At 36.5% G+C, this 27,406-nt stretch overlaps 2 protein-coding genes across 2 annotated transcripts; both read right to left on the bottom strand.

Moving 5' to 3' along the window:
• Nucleotides 1–247: 247 nt before the first annotated feature.
• LOC139727695 (cholecystokinin receptor type A-like) lies at nt 248–1,402 on the bottom strand. The gene has a single exon (XM_071638676.1). The coding sequence runs from the start codon at nt 1,400–1,402 to the stop codon at nt 248–250; it is 1,155 nt and encodes a 384-aa protein (XP_071494777.1).
• Nucleotides 1,403–16,008: 14,606 nt separating this feature from the next.
• On the bottom strand, nt 16,009–17,232 carry LOC139727694 (trace amine-associated receptor 1-like). The gene has a single exon (XM_071638675.1). It carries the CDS (start codon nt 17,230–17,232, stop codon nt 16,009–16,011), a length of 1,224 nt encoding a protein of 407 aa, XP_071494776.1.
• Nucleotides 17,233–27,406: the final 10,174 nt, after the last annotated feature.

The following is a 27,406-nucleotide window of genomic DNA, read 5'->3' as shown; positions in this document are numbered from 1 at the left end:
TGGATGTTTTTGATTCCAATTAACGCTATGTTTTTTTTCATAGCAATTAGCATTGCTGTTATGGTATTCTGAATTGATTAAGTTTCCCTCAAAGAAGAAAATAAGTAAAAATTAGATATAGGCCTTCGAACTAACAGACGTAACCAATTTTTAAAGATGACCTTTTGGGGGAGGGAGAAATTCAAATGTTTGATTTGAAAAAAAAAAGACTTTTATTTGGATACAAAATTATATTACCAAGAATGAACTAGGCATCATTGCATCCACTTTCATCAGACTTTACCGGTTTCCCCTCTGTCCGCTCACTGAAAAGTGGTGCCCTAGTTTTCCCTTTCTTCGCAGAAAACAACTCTCCTATCGCAGAGCGGAATTCTGGATAACGAACGGTGTAGATGATCGGGTTTGCGCAGGAGTTTAAGAAGGAGAGGACGACTAACCCGTTGTCTAATGGGCTGTACAAGTACGAGTCAGGGAGCAATCCTAGGTTGTAAAAGAAGAAGGCACACTGCAATGGACCCCAGCACACGATGAAGACGAGAACCACGATGAACAGCATCTGTAAGACGCGTTTCCTGGCTGCTAAATGCCTAGCCGACGGGTTCGATCCACCCTCGTGATTGCCCTCTTTACGGAACACCCGAGACTGGCGGTAAAGGGAATGCGCCGTCATTGCCTGCATAGTAAGTGACAACAAGGCGGGACTGACGAATTGCATGAGGAACAAAATTGTTCCGATAAGCATCTGGACAGCTTTTGAAGGGAATGCTGAAGAGCAGTGATTCGTGAAGTTATCAACGTTTGCGACTTTGAATTCAAAAGAAGTGATCATGAAACCGAGGATCCAATTCGCTACAATTACGACGATGACTCTGCTGCGAGTTACCAAATATTTAAAATGGAAAGGATATGCCACGGCGATGTACCTTTCCACAGCTATGGTCGTCAAGGTAAATATTGATGCATCGAATGATACCCAGAGAAACATGGAGGTGTAAACTACTTTGCAGTACATCTGCCCAAGCACTGATGAAGGGACCGTGGTAGGCAGCGGGAGTGGTATCATGAATATGGATGCAAGAAGATCTGCTGCAGCCAAAGCACCAATCAGGATATCTGTGGAGCGACTGAGTTGTCTTCGGGTGAAAAGGACGATGATCACTAAGGAATTGCCCACAATACCCAGCATGGCGGTGAACATCTGAAGGATCAACCTCCATGACCAAATTGTGGCTTGCCAAGACCATCCGAAAGAAGTCTCGACGTCAGGACTGGTATCAGACACCAATTCGTCACAGGAAGCTTCCACACAATCACTAAATACCGCCTTTGAAGGCATAGTAAAGCGGTCTCTGTTCCCAAAGGGTGATCTAGTAATCTGCAGCGTAATTTCTTCTTCGAACATTGTGACATCGTATGCCACGGTTTGGATCGTTTTCCACAACGTATTATCTGTTTTGTTATCTGTTTCAGGTAAGGCGGAGAATATTGGACTGCTCCTTACTCTTCCCAAATATGAAAACAACATTACCAGCTGAATGGTGATGAATATGGTAGAGGCAGACAACGCCATCTTCTGTTTGCGTCCTGCAAAACAAGCGAATATAAAAGTAGATTGAATTGCGTTATTGCTGAGAACAAAATTGTAATAAATTACCACTTCTGATTTATCTAGTGATGGAGTTTACTACAACAGGAAGCTTCTCTGTGTGCAGCAAGGGAGTGGACATCTCAAAATAGTGGCATTACAATAAAACTTGTAACCAAGGAGGAAGTGGAACATCATCTCCTACAACCGCATTGGTCCAGGTAGTTATATTCAATAAATATCCTGCTGTAAGATATTTCTTTCATAAAGGAATTATAAGCAATGAACATCATTGATGCAACATATTATACGTCCGAGGTGGGTATCTCCGGATATCGAAAATCATATGACTAGAGTTTTTTTTTTTCTTTCCTTTTTTTCGAAGGTAATTTCACTTTAAGTACAGTATCATGGTCAGGCTGATAACTTATCAACACTTTTCAAAGTCTTATGTGATCCTGCATCACAAAACCAACAAAAAGTAGCTTGACAGAATTTTTAGATAAGGGCAGATTCAGAAAGAACAGATTCTAAGCTTTAAAATGATGCCTAACTCAATTCAAATTGACTCTCCTAACCTATCTAAATATTGAAAAGAATGCACACACTCTGGAAAAGTGTGAACTGAGAAAGGGGGCTCTGAAGTGCCGGGTCTATTCAAGCGCTAAATCCTTACCAAACCGCGCTATAACTGTGCGACGAATGGGACAAAAACAGGATGTAAACCACTGGAGCACCAACAATGAAGGAATTTTTAAGATTAGGCTGAAAGTAAGCATGCTCTTTCAATACATTTGTTCTTGATTGGTGCAAACTTTCAAACCAGTAGTATATTATTCTTTCAAAAGTTATTACAGTTGAAAGAGAAGGGTATGTAAAGGATTTTCAAGAAATGATAACGTGCATCCAAACATACCTAATCTCACTACTATACAAAAAAAAAGTTGTAGGAAAACTGCTGAAAACACACTTTCCCATTCAGCTTATGATCCCAAATTTAGGAGTAACGGAGAAGAAGAATAGATCTCTTAGAAAATCTGAAAAACTCAAGATTGACTCAGTTAACCCGTTTCCTCTTTTTGAGTCCTCACGTGAAATCAAGCGTGACTTTTTGTTGGTTGTTGTGATGCACGGTTACTATGTTAGGTAGAATTGTTTTTCGTCATCACATATAATATCCGCTAACGTTTGGCCTGTGTCAGCCATATGATCTTGACGGTTAACGTTGTAATCCTTGACCTATTGCGAACATTTTTAGAGTAGAACTGAAACCTACCATTGTCGTAGGTAATTTTTTTATTTCTCCCAGTTTAGTTTTCGTGTTTGGAGTAAATGAAACGATACCAGACTAAACTCTTATATTTATACCTTCTGCATGGAATACTCATTATATTTTGGAGAACAAAAATGTGACACTTACTTGTTTATGCACGACTTGTGGTCAACCGCTTTATTGGTGTATATAGATCCCAGTTTCTATTGTACCGCGAAACAATGTTTCAGTTCTTCATAGAACTTTATTTCACTGAAATATACTTGCACAACTGAAGCTAAAGCTGTCTGTCAGTGAGGTTATAAACTGGCTAGTCATATACGTGCGCTTGCGTAGTATACTTATCCAATCACTGTTCATCAGTACCTGCGGGCGGCGTTATCTCTTTGAAATAAATATATTTCTCTCTCTCTCTCTCTCTCTCTCTCTCTCCCTCTCTCTCTCTCTCTCTCTTTCACTAAACACGAAAAGATAGAGAAAGAACGAGGAGGAACTGTAGCTGATATGCAGTTGATAATATTACGTGAAAGAGCATTATTATTGCTCTGTTGTTGTTTTTTTTCATGTTCATTTACATTCATGAACAATAAATTGTCTCGCATAATCTGTAAAATGTTTCGAAAACTGCATAATCATGTACTCGCTAATATGCAAATATGCATATGATTATAATTATTATGACTGTTATTATTGGGCTTCCAACAAAATCAATAAATAATGTCTGCAATAACTTACAGAAATAAAAGAATCATAAAAGAGGTTTGTTATAAGATTCAATCACGATTTTAAAACGGTCATGATATTCATCAACACTATAAACTCTTCTATGATATTGTCATCAATAACGTAAACACATACCGCAGCTCAGGAACTAAAAGCTACAATCATACTGGCTCTATTAACATCACAGACAATGTCACCCTTTAATCAGCAACTGCATTGCTGTATCTTGAGAATGGCGACATCAAGCCCCCCCCCCCCAAAAAAAAAAAGAAGAAGAAATGAATGTAAATCCTGCAAATCCTGCAATTCAAATTCTAGTAAAAAGTTATACAATAATTCAACTTGGGAGTAAAATTATGTATCCTTTAATTGTAGGGATGTTTGAGGATTAAATTAAACTTTAATATACGCAAAATAAGTTTGTGGTGTTTACGTGTTGTAACACGTTTGTTGTATTATGAAGTCTGAAATTTAACAGTATTTCCGACTACGTTTCATACCGATAAATAGATTGATACCTGGCCGAATGATAGGGTCCAAAGTCCTGAGACTGGGTTTAAAGATCAGTTCGTTTTCTTTCCTTCTCTTGTAATCTCTTTTGCCTTTAAATATTCCCGTCTCCTGATATACAGTACAAACGTATTTCACTAACAAAAGAAGGGTTAAATGGTTTTGAAGGATGTGATACAAATGCAAGAGGGGTTAATTTTATATCAGTACTACCGACTTTCTCTTGAATCTGTGTGTTTCCAAATGTTTGAGTCATTCAACAGAGGTAAAAGAGAACGAAAAGATCACGTCCTTGGAGAAAAAAAAAACTATAAAATATGAAGACAGATTATCGATTGAAGATGGAGCAGCAAGAAGCAAAAGAACTCGGGGTAGATCGAACAAGAAACAACAACAAATGAAATGAAAAGCTGAGTCGATTTGTATAAGAACACACCGAGAAGAACTTATGAGATAGGGGGAGACAAATAGGAGAAGATAGAAGGTTCAAACCCTGCTTATACAAGAAAAATGAAATAATTGTGAACATATCATTTCAAATTAGTTTTACCTCCTACAAGCTCACAGGATCGATAAATTAATTTAGCTCAGATTCTTGCGTATTTGAAGTAACGATGCTGGCGATTAGTTTATTGTCCATTACCAGTGGTAAAGAAATACATCAGTTGTATGTTGGCATGATGACATTTTGCCCCTCTTTATAAACTACTTTATGAATTGAGGAATCTTCTACCATCTAGTAGGTTATTATGTATGAAAAAGAATATCTCTTTTTCTTTGTGGCATTGTGCTTTTTCTGTGTGTGTGTGTGTGTGTGTGTGTGTGTGTGTGTGTGTGTGTGTGTAATCGGAACGTCATTACTGCCCTTTCGCCATCGCCAGCAAACACGGGCTTCGTTTAAGACTTACCTTCTTCTGTTCCAGGTTTGTTGCAGTGTTCGTCAACGTTTTTCCCCAAAGTGCAGAATCCGCTTTGTAAGTGTAAAATGCATTTCGGAAATATCAGGCTCGATTCATGTCTATTCAAAACCGTTTATGCCACTGCGCGCGTGTGCGCTGTGAAGAAATCATTGAATCCCTTGAGGCCCGCAAATAAGATGCTATGGAATTATGTTTGTTTAGTGTTTTGACGAATTAAAATGTGCAAGTTCAATTCTGTTGCAAAATCACAGAGTGAGGATGAGAAGAAAATTTTCTTGTGCTTTGTGTCACAATGTTCAATGATGATAATCACCTAAGGTTAAGTAATACACCGGTAGAAAAATACTGACAATAATGTTTACACTGTCAAAAAAAAATGTCTGTAGAGGTGATTTGGGTGGCTTCATGATAAATCACACACACATACACACGCTATGTACACATCATAAAGGAAAAAAATAGTTTATTCAAGTTATCCTCTGTTTTTCGACAGGGACAACTGCCTCTTCTCGTAGAAGTTAAACCTGACATCTAATCATAACTCTCCCTTGAACATTACAATCTTCCTTCTAACAGATAGATGAGCAGACAGACTATGTGATTAACTTGACAAAAGTATGTGCTCTGATTCTCAGACAAATCCACGTATGCTTTAGCCATCAATTTGTTTTATGCAAGGACCAAGCCATGAGCTCAAAAAATGCTGTATTTGTTTCAATTCAAACTTTTAATGACCTGTTCGTTTCCATACTATATTTATATGGATAGGTAGGCCTATAAAAATAACTTGAATATTAACGTTGAAAAGTTCTTCTAATCAACGGTATTCGAATTCGCCATGTCAACACTGTAGAGTACTTTGGATTTATCGTTGATCGATAAAGAAATACTTATATTTTTTCTTCAAGGAGATTCAAGGAGATTCCAATTTGATACCCATTTCCTATGTGATGATTCTACCATATTGGGACTTTGTAGAGGCATTTTTTTTTCTAGCTAATAGTTAATGTATTGAACAGTTGCAAATACTTCGGGGCAGAGCCGGAAGAAATAGATCTAAACTGAATCCGTTTTTGTTATTCTTGCTTTGCGTTCGTTTATTTCAAGACGCGCAATGCATATAAATATTTCGTTCATGTATTTGCCAATAGAATGCTGTTGTTTTTATCAATTATTTTTTCACAATAGATATTTACAATAAAATATATGTTTTGGGGTTTTTTTCAACTACCGAAACCACACACTGACTTGAGCACACTTGCGTGTTTATATGTATGATCTGTGCAAGACATCAGCTTGCAAATCAAACTAACCTTACGCTGAATATGTGTGCATTCATGTGTGTATCTATGTATATTAATAGATAGATAATATAAATTATGCTTCCAATCCATACTGTTTTCATCGTTCTTTACAAAATAACCGAGTTAAGAACTTGAGCTTTATTACAATACCACTTTCCGTGATTGTTTTTTAGAATTACAGTCATTAGAATTACAGTCATTATCTTTACAGTTTGCAGAACATGTTCAGAATGTTTAAAGAATTTTCCTCTCTTATTGTTTGTTCAAATACCATTTTGATATGTCTCACGTTGTTTTGTTGTTTGCTTGACTGCATACATTGGGTTACATGTATCTGTTAAATAGACCCCCATCGGAGTGAGTTTTGACATCTTTCCCTAACTGTCCTGTGTGTGTATGTGTGTGTGTGTGTGTGTGTGTGTGTGTGTGTGTGTGTGTGTGTATGTGTGACTGACTGAGTGTGACTGAGTGTGTGTGTTTTGATGTGTGTCTGTGACGCAGGATCAATTTTAGCAGGGATACCGTAATGTATGTATCGATAAATACCGAATTAGGCCTAATACCCAAATCAGGTTGTTGTTGTTGTTGCTGTTGTTGTTTTCATTCAAACATCACATAAGCATGATTACCATACTATGATTTATTTTCCATTAAGAACAAACAAATATAATAATATGATAATCATGGGCTAAAAGTTTTACACAAACACCTTTATTGATTTCTTGTAGTGATGAAATTTACCTAAAGCGGAAGGATTCTCCTTCTGCCAAGGGATTGTCAACACTCGGACAGAATGACCTTCTAATAAAGCGTCCAAGTCAACTCACTGAGGCTCAAGGTATCAAAAAATCCTTTCAAAATATGATGAAATAACTTCAATCAATAAACATGCATCTTCTAATACACAGCTACGAAAAATTAACGATTTGGCAATATAAAAAGTCAAATAGGTGAAGATTTCTTTCCAATGAGATCTCACTTTATACTCACTTAAAAACTGTGTCCAACTGCTTTATTGCTGTCTATCTTATCGAGTACAAAATTTAGTTTCTTTCCGCGCTTGATTTCGCAGAAATATTCCTGCAAAGTGAAGCTAAAGCTTCCTAACTCCCAGATTATCAATGGAAAATGTCAAATGGCTCACAGTGAAACTGCGCATGCGTGAAAAAGTAGCCAAGGGTATGGTTCATTGGAAAGTGGTGACATAAGAGAAAGAGAAAGAAAGAAAAGGAATGAAAGCTGAGATGCAATGCAATATATTCAATCAATACTGTCACGTTTAATACTGTTTTGTACTATAAAATTTTAATGGTGGGTTATATTTATAAAAGTTCTCCTTTTTATCTGTTCTTAAAGATTAGAAATGTTTATCATTCTTATGGCTAGAAATGTATTGACAAGTTTTCCAACACAAACAGTGAATAATAAGTGCAATAGCCTATAGAAATAGAACAACTGAAGAAGTTTGACTAAGCGTTAATCATAATTTCATTACATTACCAAATACACGTCATTGTCGTTCAAAAGTTAACATTCCCATGTTTTGCAAATTAACAACAAAACAAAAGAAAATCACTGTGAAATCATGATACCAATAACTATTTCTACAATTTCACATCAAAGTAATTGAGTTGGTATATTGTCATTGTTAAATGTACTTTGGTGTATTCCCTGAGTCTTTAGTGATTAATTTGTAAAGGAATGAGAATGTGCATCTTCTTCTACCCCCTCCTTATTTTCTTTTTTTTTATGATGCTGACTACATAGTGCTAGTTGGTGTGCATGCATTTATTGTTGAAAAGAATGATGGAAAAGCACTTAAGAGCGAAGATATGTAATTGACAGGGGATAGGCTTATAGAGCTGGTACCGTGTTTCTTTATTGTATGAAAAATGTGATCGATTTTTTTTTTCATAATGCAAGTCAATTCGAACTTGCCCAGAGTGATGGTAATTATTGTTATCGCATTTTATTCCATTCCTATGTTTGTTTTCTCCCTTTGATGTAAGTAGCTATCACTGTCTATCAAAGTTTCTTTGCACGAATTTAAACTTTTCATATTTTTCAATCTAATTATAGGCATGCTATGTGCATTCTTTTATCTTATTTTTATTGGAGAGAAGAATACCACAGGAAAAAAAAAAACAGCTATATAACTTTTTATCTAGATATATCATATATTTTCATATATTTATCCATCTATAGGTTAATGTTTGGCAGAATAATACAGGTTTCCCCATGACAGATATATAACTCTTTATCTAGATATATCATATATTTTCATATAGCTATCCATCTATAGGTTAATGTTTGGTAGAATAATACAGGTTGCTCCAAAGTTTCTGCTTTGTTCTGTTTTTCAACAGAAGAGAGGAATGGTTTTGAGGGACATGATTTCAACGCAAGAGGAGAAAAAGTAATATGAGTAATATCAAATTCCTTTCATTTCTTGAAAACATTGAAACCATTAAATGGCGGTTGAAGGGAGAGAGCAAAATCATGTCCTAATAGAGTGAAAATAGAAGGATAAGATATCGATTGTAGATGAAACTACAATAATGGAACCTTTAAATCGATATGTTAACGAACACACCGAGAAATACGTATGAGACATACGAGGGAAAAAACGACGTATTGGGAGGTGAGTCACCCCTCCTTTACGACAGACATTTCCTTGTTGATTTAGTTTTGCTTTCTCCTACGAGATCGCAAGAAAGATGGAAGATTTTATCTCATAGTGATTCCCTTTGCTGTTTATAATAGATGAAAATTTGCTTCAAGTAGTGGAGCGGATATCATGCAGTTTCCTATCGAAGTGAGGACAATCCGCCTTTGCAAACCTTAATCTGAGGAAGAATCTTTCATCGGGTCAGGCATTTTGTTGTGTTTTGTCGATTTTTTTTTAAAAGCAAGAGTGATGACGGTGGCATTATGTTTTCGGGTTGATCGTCCTTCTGTCCGTCCTTCCGTTCGTCCGTCCTTCCGTAATCAATTGAAGACCTGACTATAAGAACGACCCAAGTCCAATTTTTGGCCAAATTCAATTTGACATGGGAAATTGTAGCTTATGCATGGACTCATCTTGTGTATAAGTGATAAATCCTAATTACCCCTGGAAGTGCCTGAAATGAATGAGTTAAATCTTATATTAATGTAAGAATGAAGGACTTGGGTCATTCTTACATTCATATAATAGCGCCCTCTCTTATCCTTCTCTCATCTCTATAGCAGAATATCATGTATATGAATCAAAGAACGACCCAAGTCCATATGAATCAAAGAACGACCCAAGTCCACCACACAAAATGGCCTCTCCACAATTAATGTAAATGTTAATTGTCATAATAATACATGTTCTAATTTGTATATACAATGTTGCCTTCCAATCACAGTTAAATAGAATATTATTGGACAAATAAAAAAGATATGAAGTTTTTTTTTTACTTTACTCGAAATGGCCTTCCATGGACTTGGATCGTTCTTATATTCATATACTCAATTTTGTGGACAGCGTAACTAAAAAGCTTCTGAGCTATCGTAATGAAACTTGGCTTGTTATACATATGAGGGGGTGAAGTTGTGCCTATCAGCTTTTGGTTGCACATGCTCAAGGTCAAAGGTCAAGGTCATATGTTCAAAAGTTCACTATTCCCCCATATCTATGCAATGCCCGATGGTATTCTCCAGAGAGAATTTCGGGTCATGAGGTCAAAGGTGAAAGGTCAAGTGAAAATATTAGAATTTCATTCTTTTTCTCCGTATCTATGAAAGCTTTCAAGGTATCTTCATGGAACATAGTACATATGTACATATGTACATATGTACATAGTACATACGTACTGACTGGCAGTGATTATCCAGGGAATCTGGGGGTCATGGGGTAAAAGGTCAGGGTCAAAGGTCAAGGTCAACTCTTCAAAATTTGTGTTCCCTCATATTTATGCAGTGCCTGCAGGATTTGTTTTTTTAAACTTGGTATATAATATATGTATTACCCAGTAGAGATTTTCTTGGAAGTTTTTTTTTACCAAAAAGGTCAAAGGTCAAAAGGTCAAAGATCAAGTAAAAGTGCTGAAGTTCACTTCTTCCTTCATATCTGGGAAGTGACTCGAGGTATCTTGAAACTTAGTACATATTTATGCATGTTCTGCCTGATAGTGATTCTATTTGCAATTTTATGGTCACAGGGTCAAAGGTCAAGGGTCAAAGGGCAGGCTAAAATGCCAGGATAAAATGCTAACAATTTACTATCTAATACAGAAATCCCACTCTTTCTCCATACCTTGAAAATTACTCAATGCATAAACTTATAAAAGGGTCAAAAGTCAAGTAAAGGTCCTCAAATCCCCTTATACATGCTTTTCCATTCATCCAATTAAATCTAGTTCAAGGAAAGTGAACACTCAACACATTTGTGACAAACATGTCATTTCAGTATTTTGCCAATTTTTGGAAACTGTCATCACACACTGTCAAGATGCACTGCAAACCTATTAGGAGAATCATGCATTATGGCGGAGGCATACCAGACGCCACAGCGACATTTCTGGACTTTTTAAAGGTATTATATGTGACAGTGCACCTCAAAACAAACAAAAAGTCGCCAGACATGAATTTTTAGTTAAGACCATATTCTGAAAGAGCGGACTTTAAGCTTTAAAGTGATGTATAACTCAAATCAAATGGACTCTCCTAACCTATCTAAATATTGGAAAGAAAGCACAACCTCAGAAAAAGTGTGAACTGAGAAAAGAGGCTCTGAAGTACAGTGTCTATTCAAGCGCTTAATCTTTACCAAACCGTGCTGGCTGTGCGATGAATGGGACAAAAAACAGGAAGTAAACCACTGGAGTAACAACAATGAAGGGATTATCAGATTAAACTGAAATTAAGCATGTCTCATTAACACATTCTGTCCATAATTAATGCCAACTTTCAAAGCAGTAGCACTATCCTTGCAAAAGTTATTAGAGTTGAAAGTGAAGAGTGTGGACAAGGTTTTTCAGAAATGAAAAAGGGATTCTGAAGACACACCTAATCACACTATTCTATCAAAAATGTTCGAGATAAACTGCTAAAAAACACACTTTCCTGCCCGTTTTATGATACCAAATTTTAGCATAATGTAAAAGAAGACCTGATCTTTCAGAAAATATGAAAAAGTCAAGTTCGGCTAGGTTGACCCATTTCACTTGTTTTCAGTCCTCACGCAAAAATCAGTGTGTGCGACTTTATGTTCGTTTTGAGGTGCACGGTCACATATTGTACTTTCAAGATCAGAAACAAAGAGGAGTATAAGTAACCCTGCATCACGAAATGAACAAAAAAGTTGGCAGACATGGATTTATAGGTAAGGAAATATTCTGAAAGAACAGACTCTATAGACTTAAAAATGATGTTTAGCTCAGTACAATTGGACTTTCCCAACCCCATTTACATAATGATGGAAAGAAAGAACACACCCTGGAAAGGTGTTTAATGAGAAAAGAGGTTTTGAAGTTTAGAGTCTATTCAAGTGTTTTGTGTTGCGGGTCTCTTCAAGGGCTGTGATTTTGCTCAGTCGGTAGCGCGTCAGGCTCCAGATCTTGAGGACCCGGTTTCAATTCCCGAGTCTAATGTTGCGTTATAAACATCCTGCCCCTTCACGTTAGAGACAAACACTCTGTCCCTCGGATAGGACATTCAATGGAGGACCCGTGTGTGAGAGTATGCTCAATTTCAGCTTAATACGATAAGCCTTGGAGATTAACATCTTGTTATTGTCCTGTCTATTGCACTGAACACAGGAACTTACACTTTCTGCGATCATTTCAAAGTAAAATCATATGAATCAAAATAGATCACTTAGAAAATGGCGGTGTGAATATGTGTAATTTGCTGCAAGTAAGAAAATTGAACAAAGATACGTAGGTTTTTGGTAATGCAATGAGTTAATTAAATATATTTGTTTGCAGAAGAGTTTTTTTTTTTTAATCCGCACAATCATTGACCAAGATGTGTCCAATAAATAGTAACTAATAACAAGTAAATCATGAGTCATTGACCTTTATGAGTGACATCTTGACAACATGACATAACCTTACTGAACTTTAGCATGCATAAACACACCTACAAATTTGTCAAATAAGTAGTTGGTATTACAAAATAAAAAAGAGTGATACGTTCCTATTTAGATCCGGTGCATTCTGAATACAGAATTAAAGGTACTGTTTACCATTGGAAGCAGTGATTTTTAAAAAAAAATTTCAAGTTATCACATTTGATGCATATGTGTGGGTCAGCTGTATTACCAAACATCCTACCATATAAACATTTGGCAAAAGCCTAAAATATAAGGAGATATCACTACTTTAATCAATAAGCCATAACTGTAGTTAGTTTGATCTAGAAACAAGATTCTTGATATCGTTCACATTTTGTATATCAAACAAAACTTGAAATTTGTCATTCTGATTAACATTTTTACATTGGTCGTTTCTATCCCGTACTCCTATTTTGAGCTGGGTTTTTGTTTTATCTGCAATGGTAAATGATGCCTTTAAATCGGGCAAACAAACAACAGGATCTTTATATTTTTCAGGTGGGAGTGTTAAAGTCCATTACAATAACGAAGCATCCCTAACAAATTATTTGTTATCTTTGACTCCATATTTCTGGGAATCCTATCCTCGCAGATGGTGTAATGAATTTTATTTACTGCTGTTAAGAACTATTGTCATGATTATTGGGTGAGAATACATTCATACATGCATTATCTGCTTCCTTGAAAACATTCTTTCGTATTTCAATCTCCACTTCGGTCACAATCATTTTACACACTATAGGGAAGCAGGGAAATCACAGTCATTTCATTTCAATCAGAAAACAATATCATTTTGTATCATAATTTCCTTCGTAAAATTGTAAGAAATTTCTTTGCTACCAATTTGCGTTTGGTCAGGTTTACTTTAAGGGCACTCAAGTTTGAAAAATTGCAAATGCTAAAGTAGCTGCTGTTTCACCCTTTTTTTTACCGTATTCACATTACATAATTATTACTAATGTGCCTCTCGTTAATCTGACAATGGTCGACTGAAGATTCGTCATCGTTTCGGATACACTCCTGGCATTGGCAGCCATCTACCAGTTGTCGCGATCGGTAGTGACAGGGGCGTGCTCATTGTCGAAAACCCCGTTCGTCGAAAACCTCGTCAAGTACGTGCGGTAAGATTCTCAGCACGCTCAATAATATTTCACCTATATTTTATTATGTGGAAGGTACAAAGTGAGCAATAACTTGACATTTAAACAAAAAATACCAAGGCAGAATAAGCCATTCCTGATGTGATTAGATGATTTCAAATAGTGCTCATTTATTCACTGTCCACGTACACATATATTGGTACTGCTTTTTTACTCTTATTGTAATATAACAACTGCTATCATTGTTGTAACCATTTAATACCATTGAAACATCAATTGCAGTACTTTTGGTAACCCCTCAGTGTTCGAAAGCATGCAGTGAAAATGTCATACATGTAGGTGCTACCAAACACACGCACTCACACACTCGTTTTACTTACATTTTAATAATTTTATATATATATATGGACACACATACACATACACATACACATACAATCACACAACAAATGATACATAAAAGTTGGCCGTTGTGATGTGTTATAGACGTTATAGACGCTAAAACTGACATATCAACACAGTATCCTATTGTATGTGCAACATCACAATCTTCATAGAAACTGCATGAGTAATAATTTAAGAGAATGCTTAGTCTCTCACGAATATGCAAGTTTGCTTTATCCGTTTGTTCGTTTTTGACACGTAGATATCAAGGTGTCGGAGTATTGGATATACTTTTTTCTTTACCTTCACCAGCCACTTCGTTCGATACGACAACGGACGTTGAATGGGCGGAGCTTTACCTTTTCCCTATTAAAGTCGACGAAACGGCAATGCATCGGGGCAAGTTTCAAAACTCATGGACGAAGGCAAGATATCATTGCTCGTCTTAAAGTGTTGTATATCCGAACGAAATTTGCATGTTAAAAACAAACAAACTAACAAACAAAAGACGCAGAGGACTGCATCTGAAAGCACTTAGTACTTGACTAATAAATGATTACATAATGACCAAACGCTTATTAAATCATCATTCCGACAAAGCGAAAGCTTGTGGTGAAAGCTTTGTACTAAACAGAAGGCGACTCCTGGTTTTGGATAATCTGACGTTTATTCAGTTAAATTTGCCACATTTAAATGTCTCTCGTGTCTATTGAAATGATTGACATCGTCTTGCAGTGTTCTACCAAATTAAAAAAAAAAATCAGGACTACATTAAAAATTCCACATAGACAAGTACTGCGGATGAGTGATCAAATTAAGTTAAATTTTTTTGCACATATCTTAAAATGACATGTTATTTATTACAATAGATATGTTTACACTGCAATAGCATCAAGAGTTATTAGTTATTAGAGTCGTAAAAAAGTGTAAAGGGCTTTTAGAAATGAAAAGAACTTTAAAACATACTCTTGCACATAGGCCTGCACAAAAAATAAATTTTTTTTGTACAAATTAAGGTGTCAAAAAAGACCCTTTTTACAAGTTCTATAATCCAGTTCTGTAGAATAAAGGAGATGTGCTCTTTTGCAAAACGTAAAAAGCTAGAAATTGACTGGGTTGATCCACTTCCCATATTTAGAAGTCTTCGTGGAAAATGGGGACCTTTTGTTAATTTGTTGATGCACAGTTTCATAATTCATGAAAATCATGTGAGACTGTAACAGGATAACTGAATGAAACACCGAAACACATTGTAAATTACTGTGTGTTGGCGACGCAAACTTGACATTGTTAAATCCAGTAGCGTTTTTGTGATCACGCATTTTTATCAGGACTGGTTAAAAAACACAAACAAACAAGTTTGCGATTACATTTAGGCCGGTTTCGTTCAGTAAATAGGTAGGCGGGGCAGAGGAAATAACATTAACTATCCAAGGCGGAGACAGCTTTGGAGTGGATTCAAGTGCACACGTCTATCACAGTGCAGTAAAATGATTAAGCCACGACACTACTGCTGTGGTCAACATGGTATCACCTGGCATCATAGCAGATTTTGACAGATTCAAAATTACCATCACTGGGTAGAACGTAAAATTACATTAAAAATGTACGTAGTAATCTAGTTATAATTTATACTTTGCAACGGTCCATGCTTAAACTACGTAAAGGAAAATTAAAATCTTGTTCCACAGTCGATTGTAAAATTTGTAAAATTGAAAATTCCTAAGAATGAAATGAAAGAGAAAGATCTCGAAAAGGGGATTGCAATTAGACGTTTTCCAACTAATCCCAGTGCGTTGCATATTTAATGAACACACAAAAAATCATAAAGCCTGATGGTACATACGCTGAAGAAATTGTTGCTGGATTATTTTTTTGTTTTATGTTTTTAGTTCAAATTAACGCTATGTTGTTTTCATAACAATTAACATTGCAATCATGGTATTCTGATTTGATTAAGTTTCCCTCAGTGAAGAGAGTGACTGAAATTTGATATAGGCATACAAACTGACAGAAGCGTGACTGTATGAATTTAATCTTATTGTACAGATGACTTTTGGGGGGAGGGAGGAGAGGAATTCAAGTGTTTAATTTGAAATGATATTAAAATTTTAATTTCGATGATGGTTAGGCATCATTCCATCCACTTTCAACTGACTTTACCGGTTTCCCCTCTGTCCGCTCACTGAATAATGGTACCCTATTTTTCCCTTTCTTTGCAGAAAACAGCTCTCGTATCGCCGCGCGAAATTCTGGGTAACGGACGGTGTAGATAATCGGGTTTGCGCAGGAGTTTAGGAAGGAAAGGACGACTAATCCGTTGTCTAATGGGCTGTACAAGTATAACGAGTCGGGGAGCAATCCTAGATTGTAAAAGAAGTATGCACACTGCGATGGTGCCCAACACACGATAAAGACGAGAACCACAATGAACAGCATCTGTAAGACGCGTTTCCTGGCTGTTAAATGTCTAGCTGATGGGTTCGATGCAAACTCTTGATTGCCCTCTTTACGGAACAGCATAGACTGGCGGTGCAGGGCGTGGGCAGTCATTGCCTGCATGGTGAGTGATAACAATGCCGGTATGACAAACACCACTGGAAATAAAATTATTCCAGTGAGCATTTGGACAGATTTTGAAGAGAATACCGAAGTGCAATGATTTGTGAGGTTATCAACTTTTGCGACTTTAAATTCGAAAGAAGTGATCAGGAACCCGACGATCCAATTCGCTACGATTACGAAGACGACCCTCTTCCGAGTTACCAAATACTTGAAATGGAAAGGATAAGCCACGGCGATGTACCTTTCTACAGCTATGGCCGTTAGGGTGAATATGGACGCATCGAACGATACCCATCGGAACATTGAGGTGTACACAACTTTACAGTACAATTGCCCAAGAAATGACGAAGGAACCGTAAGTGGCACTGGATGTGGTATCATGAAAACGGATGCAAGAAGATCCGCCACAGCCAGTGCACAAATCAAAATATCTGTGGACCGACTGAGCTCTCTTCGGGTGAAAAGGACGATGATCACCAGGGAATTGCCCACAATACCCAGCAAGGCGATAATCATCTGAAGTATCAACCACCATGACCACACAGTGTGTTGCCAGGACCAACTGGAAAACGTGCGGACAGTAAAGTAATCAGATCCAAAGCCGTCAGCGGGAGGCGACACAGAGTCCAGAAATACTGTTCTTAGAGATGCAACTGATCTTACTTCGGAGGGCTTGGTCCAGCCGCCACGGCTGCTCCCGAGGGCGTCTTCAGGTGTCTGCGTTGTTACTTCTTTGTCAAACACCGTCACACCATATGGTTCGATGTGGATTATTTTCAACAACATGCCATCTGTTTTGTTATCGGATGCAGGTGAGGTGTTGAAATTAATCGGACTGCCTTCCCCTCTTTCCAAGCATAAAAGCAGCATTATCAGTCGAATGCTTCTAAATGTCGCAAAGGCAGACAATGCCATAGTTTCTGTCTATCCTGAAAAAGGAAACAAACATTAAAATTTTCAAATACATGATATTCTTGGGGTAAAAGTTTTAAAGTAACATCTTTACTGATTTGTTTTCGTGATGAAATTTACCTAAACCGGGAGGGCTCTCCTTCTGACAAGGGAATGTGAAATATTTCTCGGACAGAATGATCTTAAAATAAAACGTCCAACTTGTTGAGGCTCAAACTATCAAAAATTCCTTTGAAAAGAAGATGAAATGATTTGAATTGATATATGGGCATGTTCTACTACACAGCCACGAAAAGGTGACGATTTCGCCATATAAAAAGTCAGATAGCGGAAGATTTCTAAATATCGACTTCACGGAAGGTGTCCATTCGACAAAATTCCAATAGCAATATTTTGGGTTGCTGTTGTTTTTTTTTTAATACCAAGAGGCAGGTAATACGTACCAATATCTAAGATTATTCTTAAATTATCGTTACACTGGAGGCATGGCTAAGTTATATATACATGTATACATACACTTTGCAGAAAAGAAGAAAAATGATACTCACTTAAAAACATTTGTGAACTTCACTTGTGTTCAACTTCTTCACTGCTGTTGAAAAGCGATCTATCGTGCGAGTGAAAAAAAGGTCCTTTCCGCACTTGATTTCGCAGAAATATTCCTGCTACAGTGAAGCTAAAGCTGCCTAACTCCCAGATTATCAATGGGAAATGTCAAATGGCTCATGGTCAACCTGCGCATGCGTGAAAAAGTAGCCAATGATATGATTTATTGCAAAGTTGTGGTATAAGAGAGAGAGAGAGAGAGAGAGAGAAGGAATGAACGCTGAAACGCAATCCAATACTTTTCATCAATAGTGTCACGTTTATCAATGCTCTGTCTTATTATAATTTTGTGGATTATATTCATAAAGACACTTCATCCATATATCTGTCTCTTTCAGGTTTGGATACAGAAGTTTATACATGTACTCATATGGCTAGATTTGTATTGACATGTCTTCCAACATACATGACATAAGCAGTAACCTATAAAAAGTAGAGAAAATTGAAGAACTTTCGTTAAGCATTGATTATGATTTCATTACATTATCAACTACATGCTGTTGTCGAGCAAAAGGTAATATCCCCTGGCTATGCAAAATAACAACAAAACAAATATCACTGAAAGTTCATAATACGAGCAAATATTTTGTGCAATTTCACATACAATATAGTTCAGTAGGTAAATGGATAAATATGATTTGGTCAGAAGTATTTTAGTGTCTTTCAGACGTTTTTGATGATAGCGGAATAAGAATGTTGATTCCCCCCTCCCCCTCCTCCTTTTTCCCCTTTTTTGATGATGATGGTGACTTGATAGTTCGAGTTGGTGTGCATGCATGAGTGTGGAAAAGAATGATGGAAAAGCACTAGACAGCCAATTGTTGATCTAGTAACCGGTCCGTGTTTCTTAATTGTGTGATGTGAGGGATTTTGTTTTTCTGCCTGCCCATACAGACGATGATTAATGGGATAACATTTTCCTTCATTCATAATTATGCGCAATTCCTTTTTTTTTATTTTTGACTGGAGATAAGGTACAACAGAAAAAAAATTATCTATCTTTCTATCTAGATATATTATCCATTTGTCTATCAAAACGTTGATGCTTAGTCACAAAGTCAATGTTTCACCGTCATTTCTCCATCTATCCTATATGTCTATCTATCGATCTATCTATCTATCTATCTATCTATCTATCTATCTGTTTATCTATCTGTAATTGAATTTTGGTCCGATAATAGAGTCTAAAAGTATCCATCATCGCTTTGAAGGTCTCTCTGTCTTCACTTTTCTCAGGTGCCTGATTTTTATTCCATGAGGCTCAATAGCGCATGCTTCTTCTTTGTGGCACAAAGATTTTTCTTTTTCATAACAGTAGAGAAGAATGGTTTCGAGGGACAAGATTTCAGTGCAAGAGGAGGAAAGTAGGTATATGAGTAACATCAAATCCCCTTGATTGTGATGTCTACAAAATATTGAAACCATTAATCGGCGCTTGAAGGGAGAGAGCAAAACCACATCCTAATAGAGTGAAAATAGGAAGACAAGTTATCGATTGTAGATGAAACCACAATAATGAAATCTTTAAATCGAGGGAAAGACGACGTATTGGGCGGTGAGTCATCCTTCCCTTTACGACAGAAGCTTTTTTTTTTTGTCGATTTAGTTTTGCTTTCTTCTACGAGATCACAGGAGCGATTTTAGCTCATAATCATTCATGTTTCTTGGAACAAGGTTGGGAATTTGCAGTCATCTTTTCTGAAGAGAACATCCATTGCATATTAACCTGATGTATTAAAGAATATAGGCTTACATGTAGGTATTTTGTTGTGTTTTGTCGATTTTGTTTTCTTTTGTTTCGGCCTGTAAGGGTTTCAATTCACAATAACGTACTTTTACTTTACTTTCTTTTCTGATTTCGTTTCTTTATTGGTTTATTTCTCATTTTTCTACGATATTATACAGGATCCAATTAAAAGTTATACATTGTAGTTATTACTTTTGCTATTAGCAATGGCTGGGAATTTTCAATCATCTGTTGTGACGAGAAAACCAATTGCCTATCGACAAGGAGAAATTCTGCCGTTGTAAATCTTAAACTATTGAAGACTTATTTTCATCGGCTTTATTGTTGTGTTTTATCGTGGATTTTTTTAATTCCTATCAAGGGTGTTAATTCACTGTAATGCAACTATAATGCACTTCAATGATAAAAAACGAACATAAAATACACGCGCACGCGCACACACATACATACACACACACACGCACGCACACACACACACCAACACACACATATTTGTATATATATACATAATCAAGTAATGAATAATACATGAACATATATACATGTGACCCTGCATCACAAAATGACCAAAATTTCGACAGACATGGATTTTTCGTTACGGATTGATGGACGCCTTAGAATTATGTATAACTTGACAAATGGACTTTCTTACTCTACCTTTATACTGGAAAGAAAGAAAGAAATCACCCTGAAAAGGTGTTTACTGAGTAAAATGGCTTTGAAGTTTACTGTCTATTCAAGTGTTGTGTTGTGGGTCTAAAGGAGGGCGGTGATTTGGTTCAGTTGGTAGAGGACCCGGGTTCGATTCCACAGTCCATATTGGGCAATGTAAATCATCTTGTCCCCTCTAGTATAAGAAACAAACACTTTGTCCCTTGGATAGGACATAAAATACAGTTCCCGTGCATGAGAAAGTCACAACTTCTACACGTAAAGCTCACTCAGTCATTTATCGTGTAGAGCAGGATGCATAACCCGTGGAAGTGTTCCTGCCTCACGTCCAACTGGACCCTATGTAATGGAAGACCAGCTAGTGCGGAATACTTCTGAATATGGGCTATCCATCCGTCTTATCAAATGGAGAAATGAGACAAAACGAGCAAGTTCTTGTCGAAACTATTAGTGCGATGATGCTACTATTATGAAAGTTGTTATTAGTCATGAATAGAACTTCGTTTCATTCCATTTCATTTCATTTATTTATTGTCCATACGTGGAAACTCTGCATGAATCAAGTGGCACACACAACTACACATAAAGAACACACATTTCAAAATGAAACAGAGAAGGTAATAACAACATACATGTCATTTACATATGTAAGTAACACAGAACACTCAATAACAAAAGAAACTACATCCACATTAAATATTGCACCTGTTTCTTCTGAATCAAATTCATATGCATAGGCCTAGTTTTGAAATGAATATGGAGTAATGTATCTAACACTATAGTGTACAGTTTGCCGTATACCTGTGTACCATTGTATGTTTACAAAATGTGTTGATGTTTACAAAAATATGCAAATCTGCATGGTATAAATATATGTGTTTCATAATAATGTTCAATTTCAGTTCAATCTGATATTCCATTCATTGAGGTTGCCTTGGAGATACACATCCTGGTTTTTTTTTTGTCCTATCCACTGCACTAGCACATGTTTGTGAGATTACGCCCTTATCTAAATACGTACTTGAGTCTCCTTTCTCTTTTTCCGTGTTCTTTTCCTGCATTATCTCGATAGATTTTAAGCTGACAGTCTAATTGTAGCATATCTGCTCTTACCTAAGAATCCATGTCATAATGACTTCTTGTCGTTTTGCGATGATAGGCCACATTTATGACTTTCATATACCAACTTTCTGAACAGTTGCTATCTATTCAAACGTTATTAGCCTTGAAAGTGAAGTGTGTGTAAAGGGCTATAAGACAATAATACGGGACCTCTAAGACATATTTTACTATATTTAGGAAAAACATGTTCGCTAGAAACGTTAACAAACCCACAATTTTCCTTTCGTTTTTAGCAGTTTTTTTTTCTTTTTTATTCTAGATAATGCAGAAGAATTGCTTTATCAAAAATATAAAGATAGAGAAAACTTAAAGATGCTTAAGAATTTTACCAGGTCTGCGTTTATATCTAAAAAAAAATAAATAAGTAAAAATGAAAGCTAATGAATTGTCAAGCAGATCTTTAGAAAACCAAGTACATTCTTTTTAGTAATACCAAACTTGTTTTGTCAACGGTTTTGGGAAATATAACTGAAAGCATTGTGCTCTTTTTTGTGGGGGGGATGTAATTACTAACAACGGAACAAATTGTCTTCGAGGCTACAGATAGTCAGTATCTGAAGAACAACTTCACGTTACTATGTATTCAAAGGAGTATGAATCCCAAAAATACATGTTCAGTGAACGAATGGAACAATATTAGAAGAATTCATCAATAAACGTTTGAGGAAAATAGGACAATTCGTTCAAAAGCTGTGAATTTTTTAAGGTTTTTGTGATGAGACCGTTGCATTAGAAGACTATACACACTATGGATCGTGATGTCACATATGTAATACCATATAAAGGAAATATAAAGAAAATTGAACTTTTTTCACTTTTCTTGCATAATGAATAAGCACTGTAGACTTACCTCTTTCAGAGAGCAGGAGGAATAACATTAACATTGACATATGTCAATAACAGGTCCATGGAATGTATACTTTTCATATGAAATGATATTTTGTGGAATGAAGATTCGACTTCCTATGGATACACTCTTGGCACCGACAGCGTTCTATCAACTTTCGCGGTAGGTAATCACGTGGTAATGGACTGAGGAGGGCGTGCTGATGTCGTCATTGTCTTTCCGTTTGTCAAGAACGGCAAGATTCTCGGTATGCTTAAGAACGTTTTCCTTATCTTTTAATTGGAAGGTGAGGGTGAAAGTGAGCGATAAAGCTTAAATCTAAACAAATAAACAATTCAATATAAGCCATCGCTAAACGTGATTGGATGATTTGAAACAAAGCTCATTTATTCACTCTCTGTATTACGTGCATACAATCCATACCGGCACTGCTATTGTATTCTAATTTTTATGTCATAACTGCTTTCACAGAAGTAACCGTTAAATACCATTGTAAACATCGATTGCAGTATCTTTAAAATTCCCGTAGTAGGCATTGAACATGTTATACTACCTGTAGGCACTACCAAACACACACGCACTCGCATACTTCATTATATGATTGTTTTTTTGCATGCACACACACACAATCAAACAATACGTTTAAATTGATCATCCTTAAGACTGACGTATAAACACAGTATTCCCTTGTATGTGCAATATCACAATTTTCGTTATCAGAGACTTGAGTAATAAACGCAAAGACTCTAGGAGCCTTTTTCTCTCGGGAATATCCCCGTTTGCTTCAACGTGTAAAAAAAATACATCGGCTGTAGTATTGCAGATACTTTTTCGTTACCTTCATCAACCACTTTGTCACGACATAGCATGTTGAATGTCAGGAGCTTTTCTTCAGTCAACAAAATGACAGTCCATCGGGGTAAGTTCCAAAGCTCGTGGACGAAGGCAAGCCGTGATTAATTTTCTTAATGTGCTAATTGATATCCGCTCAAAATCTGCATGGAAAACCTCTCAATAGATGCAGAGATCTGCATCTCAAGCACTGTGTACGTGACTAAGTAATTACATAGTGATAGAACTGTGTAGTATCTGTTCGTTATCATTCCGACAAAATAGTGTAACGAAAGATTTCTACAGTACTCTCCGCATAATCGGGTAGGCTCTAGCAGAGCGTTTCTTACCCAATTAAGCGGAGTACCCGATTAGCAGAAGAACACGTCTCATTCACAATTGACACACATAAAGTGTATGTACATAATGCATTGTACACTGCACCAAGCACCTACACTGTATGCTTAAGCTTGCACAAGACATTATACTTATACTAGTACCTCACATTTGCTCAGTCACGAGCAAAAATGTATACTCTTTTTATGGACAAATAATAAGTTTTCAGAAAACTTTGTCGTTTGAATATGGACTCCTCGCTAACAAGCAGGCGTTTTCCGAAATGAACACTTCTATCACTAGTCCAGGCGCAGGGACCCAGAAAAAATGACTTCGTTCAACCCACCCCGCAGAAAAGGTTTGACTGCATAGGGTGGTCGGTTGGACTCTCTGGAACACCCCTAGGTAGTATGTGATTCGAAATTGTGGTATCAATAAAATTTTACAGGTCATTTTAGTTGCGACAAGACCTTATTGTTCGAAAAAGAGTCTGCGCACGCCAAGACTACTACACGCACCACTAGCACTGCTACAGGCGCCAGTGCCAGTGGTGCGTGTAATAGTCTTAGCGCACGCAGACTTTTTCCTCGGCAAACAAGGGTTTTTGCCAGCAAACCCACTAGCTGAGGTCAATGTAGTTTAGTTTCTAGCCGTTTTTATTTCGTGTATATTTTTTCCGAGTTGCAGCAAGCCGAGTGAGGTTGCATACCCAGTGATTGTGACCCCAAACCGTTCGGGCGTCGCAATCACTTGGTATGCGCCTTCGCTCGGCTTAGCACAATAAAGTGGGCTTCCACACATGCGCAAGCTGCAACTCGGAGAGATGAAAACGAAATAAAAACGACTAAAAACTAGACTGGGGTCGGTTACGGCTGGCACTGAAAATTACAACATAATCACAGTTTTTTGCAGTTATTTCATGAATAATTCCTCAAAACACCGTAAAACCATATATATATATGTTGCTAGAGATGTCAGCAAAACAATGGGGTACATTGTAAGTTAAAATATTGTATACAGGTGATTGATAATCCAAAAAATGCCTCCAACTGCTGCAAACTTTGGTATTTTTTGTTCAGTTTTTTTTTGTAGATAGGTGAATTAAAAACAAACGTTTCTATTGATTATTGTTCAAAATTTTTTTTTTCCTGTTGCCATGGCAACCAGTAATATCCAATCAGGATTCAGCTGTCAATACTTAAGAACTAATGCCCATATTTTCAAAAAGCTCAATAAGCATGTCATTCTGCATAATTGTACCATTTACCGTACTTTTAACACATATTTGACTTCAAATTACAGGCAAATGTTGTTTCCAGCAATGTATGGACACAAAATTCCCTTCAAAATCTATGTTAATACAGAGAGCAAAGCCGACGATATTCTGATATTAGCTTTTTAGAGTATATATTTACAGAGAAATGGTTATTCGAAACAACCTTGGAAAAGAGCAGAAGAAAGCAATTGATTGTTCTTGTTCTTAAAGGAAATTTATTCAAGAATGCAGATAAATTCCTTTCTAAAGAAGGAATATACACGTACACTGCATTATCCATCAATGGAATTAAAAGCGTACTTTTTCGTTGGTAAGCTATAGGGTTAAAAATAAAAAAATAAAATGAAAAGTCATGACATGTAAATTTGTATTAAAACGTGCAGTAATGAATTAATGCTATTAAGGAGAGAATGAGGGAAAATCTTAGGGGTCCTATCCGTTTTATCCAGGTTAACTTTGTAGTGTTGAGGTGAGTAGTTTAACCCTATAAAGCCCAAGGGAGGGGGCACATTGTGCCCCCTACCATATCTTCATTTGCCGCTCCTAAACCCTTTACCCGATTTCAACCAAATTTGGTGGCTTTTCCTAAAATCTTATTACAAACATTTTGATATATAATTTAGGTATGTCCGATATTCCTCTTTGCTATGGCAACCGTAAACTGACAACCATGTTAGTCAGATTTTGTATGATTTTCTGTTTCAATTTCAGTTAACAATATAATTATGGATGAAATTGGGGTTTTCTTGGCTATAGTTTGCTAAAGGAAAGAAATGTGAAGTAATTATGTTTGAGAATTACCCTGAAATGGTCTTCTTATTATTTCCTTTATTTTCTATATAACATAGGCATCAAACAATAGATATAATAGAAATAATCGAAAATACAGCATTTTTCAAAGATTACCTTTTTATTTTGTGTTATCTTCACACAAGCTTTGCCTGGAATATCATTTGTTTATCATAATATCAATCTGTAAACTTAAAATGTCAGTATTTTTGGAAATATGAAATGTGATACAAATATATGCACCCATTCCAAGCAATACGTAATAGGTTTCATATATTTCTTTATATTGTAATGAATTACGCCCCCATATGTTGACCTTGAGAAATTTCAACCATAACAAATAGTGAACGTTGACTTGCTCTTCCTTTGTAGTAAATATGAAAATGATTGATATAAAATAACAACATATTTACTGGGGATAAAGAAATGGAAAGAAAAAACATGATTTTAGCAAATTTTCTATGTATTTTTTATATTTTGGGAAATAGTGCCCTCAGTGGGTAACCTTGAGAAATTTTGGGTCATGTAGAGCATGAGTTGCTCTACCCATGTGCCAAATATGACGGTCATACATCATATAATAAAGAAGTTATGTACTCTCTAAAAAAAATCGAGTGAAAATTTTCACTCTAAAAAGAGTGAATACAAAAAAGAGTGAATTTCGATTGAAATTGGAGTGAATTTTGAGTGAAAATGCTCATTTTCACTCATTTTGGAGTGACGTCAGGGACCACTCGAAGATTTTGGAGTGATCCCTGACGTCACTCCAAAATGAGTGAAAATGAGCATTTTCACTTAAAATTCACTCAAATTTCACTCGAAATCCACTCTTTTTTGTATTCCCACAATTTCCCACAATTTCCCACAATACCCAGCATGGCGATAATCATCTGAGTTATCAACCACCATGACCACACTGTATGTTGCGAGGACCATCTGGAAAAGGCCCAGGCAGTAGAATTATCAGATCCAAATCCGTCAGCTGGAGGCTCCACAGAGTCCAGAAATACTGCTCTTAGAGATGCTGATTTTACTTCGGAGGGCGTGGTCCAGCCACCACTGCTCCCGAGGTCGTCTCCAAGGATCTGCGTTGTTGCTTCTTTTTCAAACACCGTCACACCATATGGTTCGATGTGGATTGTTTTCAACAACATGCCATCCGCTTTGCTATCGGTTGCAGGTGAGGTGTTGAATGTAATCGGAACAGCCTTCCCTCTTTCCAAGCATAAAAGCAGCATTATCAGTCGAATGCTTCTAAATGTCGTAAAGGCAGACAGTGCCATAGTTCCTTTCTATCCTGAAGAATTAAACAAACATTAAAAACAAACAAATATATGATAATCATGGGCTAAAAGATTTACAGAAACATTTTTACTGATTTCTTGATTTCTATCAAAAACGGAAGGATTCTCCTTCTGCCAAGGGATTGTCAGCACTCGGACAGAATGACCTTTTAATAAAACGTCCAACTCAGTTCACTGAGGCTCAAGGTATCAAAAAATCCTTTCAAAATATGATGAAATAACTTTGATTAGTAAACATGCATCTTCTAATACGCAGCTACGAAAAATTAACGATTTCGCCGTATAAAAAGTCTAATATGTGAAGATTTCTTTCCAATGAGATCTCACTTAATATGTCATTATCGCGATATGTGTGTATATACATTTTTTTATTCATTACCCATTACTCGGTAGGTTAGATTTTTGCCATTACACGCTGTCAAGAAAATTTGGTCTATCATAAAAGTTATTTCATACAGTACAACGTTGGAATCATTGACGGTATGTGTTTGTTGTTTTTATCAACGGAGCTAATACGT

The sequence above is a fragment of the Diadema antillarum genome, unplaced genomic scaffold (assembly GCF_040938485.1).
Source record: "Diadema antillarum isolate AM-2024a unplaced genomic scaffold, OU_Dant_1.0 seq00000143_RagTag, whole genome shotgun sequence".
Lineage (NCBI taxonomy): Eukaryota > Metazoa > Echinodermata > Echinoidea > Diadematoida > Diadematidae > Diadema > Diadema antillarum.
Note: the sequence above shows the minus strand (reverse complement) of the source record. Positions and strands in the feature narration are given on the sequence as shown.

Excerpts from the sequence above, each read along its gene's own strand:
- LOC139727695 (XM_071638676.1), bottom strand. The coding sequence starts at position 1,402 with ATGTTCGAAGAAGAAATTACGCTGCAGATTACTAGATCACCCTTTGGG.
- LOC139727694 (XM_071638675.1), bottom strand. The coding sequence starts at position 17,232 with ATGTTGTTGAAAATAATCCACATCGAACCATATGGTGTGACGGTGTTT.